This window comes from Salvelinus sp. IW2-2015, linkage group LG6.1 (genome assembly GCF_002910315.2).
Source record: "Salvelinus sp. IW2-2015 linkage group LG6.1, ASM291031v2, whole genome shotgun sequence".
Classification (NCBI taxonomy): Eukaryota; Metazoa; Chordata; class Actinopteri; order Salmoniformes; family Salmonidae; genus Salvelinus; species Salvelinus sp. IW2-2015.
In genome coordinates, this window is record NC_036845.1 from 18253361 (window position 1) to 18265996 (window position 12636).

Genomic DNA, 12636 nt, shown 5'->3' on the forward strand with positions numbered 1-12636 from the left:
TTAGAATATAGATGTGAGCTAATGATCTGTTTTTTTATGGTTTTTTTCTGACCACTTGACACAAGCACTCAGGAATGATGAGTTAATTATGCCAGTGGTCAGATAGTGTATTGAACAACGTAACGAAGCTTTGTGTGCGCCTTGCAAATGAGGCAAGGCGTTGTAGCAAACAAGTCTTTGGTTGTCTAGGCAACCCCCCCCCCCCCCCTGCAACAGCAACACACATAGAAATAGAATGAATAGGACGGACTTGGCACCTCTTACCCTGGCAATTTGACTACTCTAACTCATGGGTACATTCGTAATGTCTACCTGGTATGGTAATGCAACAATTTCCATGGTAATGTTGAATATAAATTCTTAATTATGTAACTGATGTGGCTCATACAATGAAATGTATTTTTTGTTAGACACATCTATATCTACCATCTGCACTGGTATCGACAGGACAGCAAAACACTGCTCACTCAATTTGCTGAAGACACTATCTTATCACACAGGTTCAGGGAAAGTTCAAAAAGCTCATCGTAAAAAGCTATTTATGACTCGCTCTGGCAAGTATGTTAGGAAAGAAGCATCAGAAAAAAACTGTACATTTTTTGGGGGGAGGCATTTACAGTTCTATTTGTATGTCAATCATTTGAATCAATTTTGGGATTGGGGAMGCAGTGKGCTACACTAGGTCCAAATGYTTTCCCAGAATGATGGGTGACGGATGTCCATTCCTTCCTCTACTCTACAATAGCCATCGTCCATCCATCACCAGCTGTTCACACACTCCCCGATTGTCCAGCCAGATGGTCAAGGCAAGATGACGTGGACCCTGGGACTCTGGACCCACTAACTCACATACTAACTAACACTCATGCGATGCACACACACAAACTCCCACACAATTTATGTATTCCCATCACAGAATGAATGACTCCACGAGACATTGCTGACCATTCTCATGTATAGTGTACATTTCTTTATYGGCCACTCTCTCGCTCTGTGGAAGCATTATGTAGACCCAGGTCCTATACAACGYCTATTGACCAGTCCCTCCAGYGAAGCACACGGTTGGTCAGATGGATATCAACCTAGTATGTGCCCATAATGGCACTCTATTGCCTGATAGGAGTCTTTGGCCAAAAGTAGTGCACCAACTATAGGGGTTAGCAAGTTCACTGTCGAACCACTTCTCACATTTGCTTCAGCTTTTCTCACACGCACACAGAGAGAGGGAGTGAGAATGAAAGAGGGAGTGAGAATGAGAGAGTGAGAGCGAGAAAAAAGAGAGAGAAAAGACAGAGAGATAAAGACAGAGACAGTGAGAGAATCTGAACAATGGTGTCAGAGCAGAGAACACTGGCCCAGTGATGAATGGTGGCTCTCAACAATCAACGCTTTTGAGTGGCGAGGAGCTCTGCTGTGGCAGTGCCAGGGTCTAGTGCCCGCTGTACCAGCTAGTGGTAGCCCCAGCCACCGAGACAAATGCCTGAGCCATCAGCCTCTTTTATATACGGCCTGACATAAGGCACAGCGAAAGACTAGCTAAATGCACATAGGGAGACAATACACATGCACACACAGACAGACACACACGTACAGTAAATGGATGATCTACTTCTACTGATGAAAAAACAACGCTTGAGATAGCTATAGCTCATCTACCATATAGCTGTACAAAGATCGACAGATTACATATTTATATTTGTTCCCAATAAAGGCTAGGCATGAAGTATAAATTATTCCTACTGAATAGACATTGGACTAACAAAGAAAATATATTCGGTAAGTACAACAAAGACAATATAGAGCACACAGCCAAAGGAACCCTTATCATTTAATGGTTTTATATCCAATTCAACAGTTCTTCCATTTCAAAATAATAATATCACAAAATAAATGGAAACCTGTTAACAGATTATTAACTGACCTTTCCCCTGTGGTTGGAACTGAAAATAAAATGTAATTACAGTTATTACTTCCTTTATCTACAGTTTGAGGTGAAACACAATGAATGTCAAGGAGCCAAATGTTATGTCCAACACGTTTGAAGGTGAAACAAAATAACGTACCTTAGAAAACAGACAGCCTGATTAAATGTCCAGTAGAGCTGAGCGATCTACCGGAATGTCATTTTCTAAATTAGATTTTTTAACTAATTGACCTACATCGGTTSAATTATTTGAACTCCATTTCATTCCGTTTTTTTCTGTGAGCTCAATGCGCACATTGCACTGTTTCTCTAGAGATAAATCAGATCCAGCCTGAACTGTGCGATGTAGTAGGGAGTTGTGGTTTCCAACAGGCCAATATTCAACATAGTTTAGTGCATAAAACATGGTAAATAACTACAATGACTCGAATCCATTGCGCATCCACCTGTCCCGCTATTTCTGTTTCTTTTTGACCATTTTAATTGAAAACAATCAAAGTAAGGTACTTAATTGTTTTAAAGTGTTCATTTTTTTCAGGTGAACACTTCTGGAGGTGAAAATGCTTTCATAAATCACACTTCTATTCTATTCTTATTTCAGATAGAGGTTGAGAATCCTTTAGCAGTCAAATGGGAAATGACGGATTTAACTCGCATGCTGATGTAGCAGGCGCAGGAGATTACATACACAGCACACTGACCCAGCCCTGCAGTGTCCTCAGGTTTAAGTCCAAAGACCTCGCAAGCTTCAACAACCCCCACAATAGCCACGTAATGGTGTAGATCCACACACCATATCATTCGCCATATCATTAACAAGGCACACCTGTTAATTGAAATGCATTCCAGGTGACTATCGCATGAAGCTTGTTGAGAGAATGCCAAGAGTGTGCAAAGCTGTCATCAAGGCAAAGGGTGGCTATTTTGAAGAATCTAAAATCTATTTAGATTTTAACACCTTTTTGGTTACTACATGATTCCATACGTGTTATTTCATAGTTTTGATGCCTTTACTATTATTCTACAATGTAGAAAATAGTAAAAAATAAATAAAATGAGTAGGTGTCCAACCTTTTGACTGGTACTGTATATAGATAGAGTAAGATGGATAGATACATGTAAAATAAATAAAGGAAACACCAACATAGTTTCTTAATAGGGTGTTGGGCCAGCATGATACACAATAGTTTAAAAAAAAGATTTGTTTTATTTTACCCTTATTTTAGGATAAAATTACGGAGAACACGTTCTCATTTACAGCAAAGACGTGGAGAATAGTTACAGGGGAGAGGATGGGGGGGGGATGAATGCACCTTGCAGTGTCTGGAACTCTATTGTAGGGATTCGACACCATTCACCCATGAGAAATTCCATAATTTGGGGTTTTGTTGATGGTGGTGGAAAACGCTGTCTCAGGCGCAGCTCCAGAATCTCCCATAAGTGTTCAATTGGGTTGAGATCTGGTGACTGAGATGGCCAAGGCATATGGCTTACATTGTTTTCATGCTCATCAAACCATCCAGTGACCACCACTCATGCCCCGTGGATGGGGGCATTGGCTTCCTATGGGGTCATAGCCATGGTAGTCAAAATAATGGTCTGTCAAGCATTTCTATACATGACCCTAAGCATGATGGGACGTTAAATGCTTAATTAACTCAGGAACCACGCCTGTGTGGAAGCACCTGCTTTCAATGCACAGTACTTTGTATCCCTCGTTCACTCAAGTGTTTCCATTAAAATGTTGTCAGTTACCTGTAGATATAAAGAGAGAGAGGAACAAAGGATGGGAGAGAGAAAGAGAGAGCGAGAGAGACAAAACTGAGCTATTCTCTCTCAGTCTGTTGTTAAAGTGCAAGCAGCAAATAAACAAATAAAGTACACATTCCTCGCATTCTTGTCTGATAGACAAGAAAATACAACTTTTAACAGGCCCAGAAGACAATCAAATTCCCCGGCATGTTGTGATTCACTTTCCATTTTACATCCTGACCCTTGGAGCTTTTCAATGGAGTTAGTAACGAACAGACAAACGAGCGAACGGCGGATGGAGTGATGGAGGGAAGGGAGCCAGGTTGAGAAACAGCAGCACCCACTCATATCCTCTTCTCCTTCAGCCAGAACAGAAGAGCATAGAGCTCTAACACAATCAGCCCTGGGACAGACTAATGCAGTCTGCTGCAACATAGGCAAGGCAGCAGCACGCCCATTAGAAAGGCAGAGGATGGGCCAGGTCCCAAATGCAATCAGAACCAAGACGCGAACATGAAATAAGTAATAATTGACTTATGGTGAAATCATTACATTTTCTTGAAAGAGGCAAGACGGTGGAGATCTTGAACAGGATTGGTCGTTCATAAAAAAAGGTTTAAGACCAATGTCTATTCCTCTCTTTTTTCCCCCTTTAGATTAGTTTTTTCTCGGTATAATCTTTAATATCCAAGACCTTCAGCAATTCATTCCAGTTGCTTGTGAATTAAAATTGAATATCTGAATCGAGTCATTTTAGCTATTTTGACTTTCAAGGTGGACTACTTGAGAACACAGTTTTGGTGTCATAATGGAGGTCCCACAAACTTTGGCCACACTTTCCTAAAGAGCAAGTTCAAGTTGATAGAAATACACCCACGTGGTCTGAAACCTTCTCCAGCATGAGAAAACATTTAACCTGCAATGGGATGTGCTCAGAGAGCCTAGACCACCCTGTCCTCAGTGAAAGAGAACCACAGCGACAGCACCACGAGACATCCTGAGTAGAATCTACCAGTTGCTGTTTGTTTAAATCTATTCCGAGGAAAGGGGATGGGGACGGGGGGGGGGGAGTGACAGACTGAAAGGCAGGGGAGAGGGTCAGCTAAGGTAACCCAGACAGGTCAGGAGGATCTGGAGCCAGGGCAGACACAGACAGACCTGGACTGTGGCTGCAGCCTGAGTGTAGGCCCCGGAGCAGACCTAGGTAATGGAGGCATAATGGCCTTTTAACAGCAGACAATGCTGACCGGGTGTGTTTGCTCAGGACTGGAAAACGAGTGCAAAGTCTGTTAACAGAAAGTGCAGCGTGGATACGTTGGAGACCTTAACGCTTGAGAGGCCTCGGCGATCAGAGCAGTTCGCTGATGACAACTCAAACAGAACAGACCACTAAGCTGGCTCTCATAAACCACTTTAACCGTGGCAATTTGGTGGGAAATTCCATATTTTCTTTACTGTCTGTACCAAGCGGTCAAATGGTTTCGGTCAGCGTGCTTACCTCACAGGAAGCTGAGAGCAATAATGAATGTTCTTTCCTCTCTCGAAGTTGATGAGAGTTCAAGAAAGAGGTATTTTACGAAATAACAGCGCACTAACAGCCTGTTAAGAATGGTTTAATATTAACGACGCCTGATAAAATAGCACACAATAAAAAGAGCTTGGACTTCAGACTGACTCGATATCAGGATCCACCAAACCTGAATGTTACACACCTGTTGCATCATGCCCTAAGAAAGCCCACACCTCTAAGAATAATAATAAAACAACAACAGTAATAATAATTTCTCTCCTTGACATAAAATCTCAAAAAGAGATTGTCAATGCAACAACAAAAAAGATCAAGCCTCAAAAGCTCTTCCTCTGTCCTTTGGTCGGTTTTTCTCATCTTAATGAATCAAAAAGCCAATCTGGTCATTTTCTCTATATTAGGTTGCAGCCAGGTGGGTTGTATAAGAACAACTTTGAAGTACATCCCTATACAATTCTGATAAGGGCTGCAGGGATAATAATTGTATTCGATGTGCCAGGTAAGTGTCTCCTTTCTTAATGAGATCAACGACTTTCACCTGCATCGGAACTCTCTCAAATCCCTTAACACTATAGCAGAACCTGAGCCAGGCTAACATTCCAGTTAAAGGAAGAGTTTCTCCATTTTCAACTTTGTACAGTATAAACAAAAGGGTATCATCCCCACCCAATCCCTTCTGCCACCTCATGCACCACCTTCATAAAATCATAATTTGTCACTGGTGACCATTTTGTGCCTTCCAAAATATGTTTCCCTCTCTCTCAGAATCAGCAAGGTACACCGACAGACAAACATTTATGTTTAATAAATGACAAAATGTGTATAGGTTGTTTGTACGTTATTCTAGGATCAGGTGATATTATATGTGATCTCGCCAGGTTAAAACACGGTTTCCTTTAGGTGGGGGTTTGAAACAACTGATTTTCAATTGGAGAGCCTAGGCCTACTCAGCATTGATCAATGTGTTTAACTCATGGGACATGAATTGGCTGCAGGAGGATATCTAGTTATGGATCAATCTAAATTCTCTGCACTAACATCCACTGCTGATAACAAGGTGCATTATTGAGGATGAAAGAATACCTGCCCATAACAGAACATCTCACTGTCAGGTACATGCATACAGACTCACCCGCATGCACACGCACAAATGTACACATGTAAGCAAGAACGTGCAAACACACACACACACTAGATCAGTCAATAATCCCAGTTACATGCTACATCTCATGCTTCTTTGACCTGTAGTTAACCTTGTTCCCCAACACTGAATCCCTCCCTCTGTCCATTACCTCTCCTCCACACCCACCCCGACCAGATCACTCCATCGTGCAAACAGGCTGTGAGAGACGCAGAGAAAATGGCTTTTCTATTGATCTGGTGCTCATGGTAACCAAGGCACACTGAGCTTTCATCTCTTGTTCTGCTACTTGGGGGCACTCTCTACCTTCCCCCTTCCCTCTCCCCTCCCTCTGTTTCTCCCCCCGTCTCCCCGCTCTCCCTTCCCCATCTCCCTTCCCTCTCTAACGTACAGCTCTCTCTTACCTGGTTCTCTTTCAGTGTTCTCTACCTTTCCTCTCTCACTTCCCCCTCTGTCTTCCCTCCCTCACTCCCTCCCTTACTTATCGTCCCTTCCCTCTCTCAACGCAGACGTGACGAAAGTCCTAAGACCTTCCTTTGCTCTGTGCCACATGATAAGCACTAGGGTCATCATTATCATTAAGGAATAACAGGGCGAGCGTCCTTCTACGCCCCCTGTCTCCCTCACACCGCTCCCCATTAATTAGTGTTGTCTTTGTGTCTCCATGTGCCTCCATGTCTATAGTGATCAGAGGCAGTGGTGCGCCACAGGGGTCGGCAATGAGCTGCTTGTTTGTTGTTCGGCTCCCAAGTCGATACGGTGTTCCAGGGTTGTGCTCATGTGCAGGAACACAAAGAACATTACTCCAACGCCCCGGGTGCAACAGCCAGACCTCAGCTCTTTTAAATCAGAACTGATAAAAAGGTGAAATGGGGAGAGAATGACCGTTTGCTGTTCAATTCACAGAGTCTCTGGTGTGACTGAGGCTTTTGATTTAGGATTGGTGAGATGATCAATTAGATGTTGATATTCTATATGAATGTGTCTGGTTAAACATATGCTCAAATACGTTGATGCTCCCTTAAATTCGCATTTTTTGCTTTGATCGTTAGGCGCAGCCATTGTACGCGGGATAAAGAAGGGGGTTCTCAAAACATATTGTTTTGGCCATGTAGTGTAGGTTTCATCCACTACACATTGGATCCAATTACATATACAAAACAATTCAAGTATGCAAAGCACCATTGTTAATAACAAGTAGATAATGAGACGTCTTGTTTCTTCTCATTGAATAAAAACGTAATTACAGACAGATGTACAGTACTAGTCAAAATTTGACACCAACTCATTCTAGGGTTTTTCTTTATTTCTACTATGTTCTACATTGTAGAATAATAGTGAAGACGTCAAAACTACGAAAGAACACATGGAATCATGTAGTAACCAAAAAAGTGTTAACAAATCCAAATAAATGTTATATTTGAGATTGTTCAAAATAGCCACCCTTTGCCTTGATGACAGCGTTGCACACTGTTGGCATTCTCTCAACCACCTTCATGAGGTAGTGACCTGGAATGCATTTCAATTAACAGGTGTGCCTTATTAAAAGTTAATTTGTGGAATTTCTTTCCTTCTTAATGCGTTTGAGCCAATCAGTTGTGTTGTGGCAAGGTAGGGTGGTATACAGAAGATAGCCCTATTTGGAAAAAGACCAAGTCCATAATATGGCAAGAACAGCTCAAGAAAGCTAAGAGAAACGACAGTTTCAGTCAATCCGGAAAATGTCAAGAACTTTGAAAGTTTCTTCAAGTGCAGTCGCAAAAACAACCAAGCGCTATGATGAAACTGGCACGCATGTGGACCGCTACAGGTAAGGAAGGCCCAGAGTTGCCTCTCCTGCAGAGGATAATAAAAATGTAACCTTTATTTAACAAGGCAAGTCAGTTAAGAACAAATTCTTATTCACAATGACGCCCTACACCGACTAAACCCGGACGACGCTGGGCCAATTGTGCGCCGTCCGATGGTACTCCCAATCACGGCCGGTTGTGATACAGCTTGAATCGAACCAGGGTGTCTGTAGTGATGCCTCTAGCACTGAGATGCAGTGCCTTAGCCCACTGCGCCACTCGGGAGCCCAAATAAGGATAAGTTCATTACAGTTACCAGCCTCAGAAACTGCAGCCCAAATAAAAAATAAGTTCAAGTAACAGACATCTCAGTATCAGCTGTTCAGAGGAGACTGTGTGAATCCGGCCTTCATGGTCTAATTGCTGCAAAGAAACCATGACTAAAGGACACCAATAAGAAGAAGATACTTGCTTGGACCAAGATACACGAGCAATGGACATTAGACCGGTGGAAATCTGTCCTTTGGTCTGATCAGTCCAAATTTGAGATTTTTGGTTCCCACCGCCGTGTCTTTGTGAGATGCAGAGTAGGTGAACGGATGATCTCCGTATGTGTGGTTCCCACCGTGAAGCATGGAGGAGGAGGTGTGATGGTGCTTTGCTGGTAACACTGTCAAGTGATCTATTTAGAATTCAAGGCACACATAACTAGCATGGCTACCACATTATTCTGCAGCGATACGCCATCCAATCCTGTTTGCGCTTAGTGGGACTATCATTTGTTTTTCAACAGGACAATGACCAAACACACCTTCAGGCTGTATAAGGGCTATTTGACCAAGAAGGAGAGTGATTGAGTGATGCATCAGATGACCTGGCCTCCACAATCACCCGAGCTCATCCAAATTGAGCTGGCTTGGGATGAGTTGGACCGCAGAGCGAAGGAAAAGCAGCCAACAAGTACTCAGCATATATGGGAACTCCTTCAAGACGGTTGGAAAAGCATTCCAGGTGAAGCTGGTTGAGAGAATACCAAGAGTGTGTAAAGCTGTCAGAGGAAAAAGGTTGGCTACTTTGAATTTTTTTAAGTACTACATGATTCCATGTGTTATTTCATAGTTTTGATGTCTTTACTATTATTATACAATGTAGAAAATAGTACAAATAAAGAAAAACCCTTGAATGAGTAGGTGTGTCCAAACTTTTGACTGGCACTGTATGTCCAAATAATTTGATTTAGAACACTTCATGGGAAACCTCAACTGCATGTAAAATATGAAACTAACTCAAACTAACTCACATCAGCATTTCTAAAGTGCCCCGTTTGCCTCCTTACTGGTAGCCATCTCCACCACTGTAGAGAAATCAGTGTGGTCAACCAGCTAGGACTCTCAACCAGCTTTCTGTGGCTCTGCTATAACACAATGGATTCTGCCCTCACCTGTTAGGTTGGAGTACTACATTTAGGGCGCAATCATCTTTTTCTACATTTCTTGGATTGCTACATCTCTTATTTGTCGAGTCATACCCTGGGATGCATCCACAATGAATACAAAATGTGGAAAGCTCTCAATTTAACATGAGATCAGACAGTCCAAGTAGCCTAGAGGAGTAGAGGTAGATGGAAAAACAACCTCATTTTACAGGTTGACAGCGTGCGGAGGGAGGGAACAGGGGATGTAGCACTCTTTCCATTACCAGGTTGGGTCACACCCATCACCATTAGCAATGAATCCCTGGGCCACGGATACCTTGTCATCACCCGGCCCCTTAACTGAAAGATACCCCGCATTGAGAGATGGTCTGCATTTGTGGTAAGAAGTACTGTTTTTTCCCCTGCCGCTGAAAAAGGTTCACGCTGTCGAAATCATTTAAGATAACTGCTTGAAGTGGGCCGTTGCTGACTGGTATAGAGTACCAGCAACTCAAACGTTCTACTTTAGTACCAGATGCAAAATATGCAAAATATTTACAAAATAAATACCCATGCAAAATATTGGCACCCTAGAGTACCGGCACCCATTTTATTCCACTTGAAGCAATGTTTATGAGAGCTTTCGGGTGAGGGGCTTTCAGATAAGGCATTTAGGGAACACCTTTTGCTACAACCTTTAATAATTATGAAGCAACAGCATTGTAGCATAGGGGGAAAAACATTATTTAATCACAACAACCCTTTCCATCTTTTGTAACTGTATGTATTATGGCTGAATTTGCTCTGCTTATGTTCTTCACCAAAAATTACAAAAACGACAAATAAAAATAAACTCCTTACCAAAGACCTCGTCTTGTGATTCGGGTTCTGCCATGGTCTCACCAATGGGTGCTGGTTCTATGGTCTGTTCTGCTTCTGGTTCTGCTGACGAAGGCTTTAAAAGAGAGAGCACAAAACAGAAAGAGGTGAGCTGAGGTACCATGGCAACAGAACAGAGGCTTTTCATTATCAGCCACATGAAGCCGAATCTGATATTTATTTAGAGCTTTACCTGAATTATCGCAGCACACAAAAGTCAGGCACATTTGCAGTATTTTGGGGACGTACATATTAGCATAAAAACATTGCTGAATGCATTAACCCCCCCCTCTCCTCTAGACACTTACACACCCACACGCCATCACATACACTACTGTTCAGTTGTGCACCGGGGCCTCCCACTCGTTCTATTCTGGATAGAGCTAGTTGTGCTGTTCTGTGAAGGGAGTAGTACACAGCGTTGTACAAGATATTCCGTTTCTTGGCAATTGCTCACATGGAATAGCCTTCATTTCTCAGAACAAGAATAGACTGATGAGTTTCAGAAGAAAGGTCTTTGCAAAAGGGTTTTCTAATGATCAATTAGCCTTTTAAAATGATAAACTTGGATTAGCTAACACAACGTGCCATTTGAACACAGAAGTGATGGTTGCTGATAATGGGCCTCTGTTCACCTATGTAGATATTCCATAAAAATTAAAAAAATCTGCCGTTTCCAGCCACAATAGTAATTTACAACATTAACAATGTCTACACTGTATATCTGATCAATTTGATTTTAATGGACAAAACAATAGTGGTTTTCTTTCAAAAACAAGGACCTTTCTAAGTGACCCCAAACTTTTGAACGGTAGTGTACATGTACACTGAGTGTACAAAACATTAAGGACACCTTCCTAATATTGAGTTGCACCCCCCACTTTTTCCCTCAGAACAGCCTCAATACATTGGGGCATGGACTCTACAAGGTGTCGAAAGCACTCCACAGGGATGCTGGCCGATGTTGACACCAATGCTTCCCACAGATGTGCCAAGTTGGCTGGATGTCCTTCGGGTGGTGAACCACTCTTGATACACATGGGAAGCTGTTGAGTGTAAAAAAGCCAGCAGCATTGCAGTTCTTGCACACTCAAACCGGTGTGCTGGCACCTACTACCATACCCCGTTCAAAGGCACTTAAATATTGTGTCATGCCCATTCACCCTCTGAATGGTGCACATACACAATCAATGTCTCAATTGTCTCAAAGCTTAAAAATCCTTATTTAACCTGTCTCCTCCCTTTCATCTACACTGATTGAAGTGGATTTAACAAGAGGCATCAATAAGGGAACATAAATAGCTTTCACCTGGATTCACCTGGTAAGTCTATGTCATGGAAAGAGCAGGTGTCCTTAACGTTTTGTACACTCAGTTCAAATGCGCACACAAACACAAAAACGCACGTCAACAAAAAATATACATTAGAAATATAGAAAATTGTCCCTCTGAAGAAGTTGTTTCCTGGAACCAAGCTCATGGTGTGTACAGGATATTATGGTGACTCAGCTGGACTGAAATTGTGTTCTTTTTAAGTATACCTTGAAGTCAATAGCGTCTTACGTATCCCATTCCATGAATTCCTATTAAAATGTACCATTATCTGAGCACTGGTGGTACATTAACTTTACAATATACTGTATTAATTTCCCATTACTCACCATTCGATACATTTTGAAATCCCCTTTCCAGTCACATTCCCCCCCCCCATCTCCTTCCAAAAAGATAACACCCCTCCTCGCTCAGACGGCTTTTTTATCACAGGAGGACTTTGAAAACTTGGCTATTTCTACAAAGTGGGCTATGCCGCCACATGAGCGGCGGCCTAGCCTTCTTGTCACCATCCGCAGGCAGAAGCTGACGACGTGACTTTGCACCTGCTTATCATAATAGAGGGATAATATTTCCATCTTGTTGAGAAGAGTTTCCCAGGGGGAGAGGACAGATGGAGGGTTGGTATGGGCCCCTGGGTCTTCGCTGCCTCTGCTACACAGCACGAGATAAGACCAGCCACTCGCACCACAATGACGGGGGAATAAAATTCACCTTTTTGAGGAGGGCCGAGGCGGAGGTTAATGCTAAATCTAGCAGCATAATACCTACTCTTGCTGCAGAAACAGGTAGACTGCATTCTCTCCCAATCTCAACCGGAATCTGTCTGTTCTCCATATTCAAAGAGGTTCTTCATATAAAGCATGCCAATCTATTT

At 42.5% G+C, this 12636-nt stretch overlaps 1 protein-coding gene across 1 annotated transcript in view; it reads right to left on the reverse strand.

The window, feature by feature from the left end:
* The window catches only part of LOC111965263 (myelin basic protein-like), a 51668-nt gene that overhangs the window by 6240 nt on the left and 32792 nt on the right, over window positions 1-12636 (reverse strand). The window contains exon 3 of the mRNA XM_023989338.2: window positions 10411-10504. Within this exon, the coding sequence (XP_023845106.1) occupies window positions 10411-10504 (94 nt within the window). The remainder of the gene's footprint in view (window positions 1-10410; window positions 10505-12636) is intronic.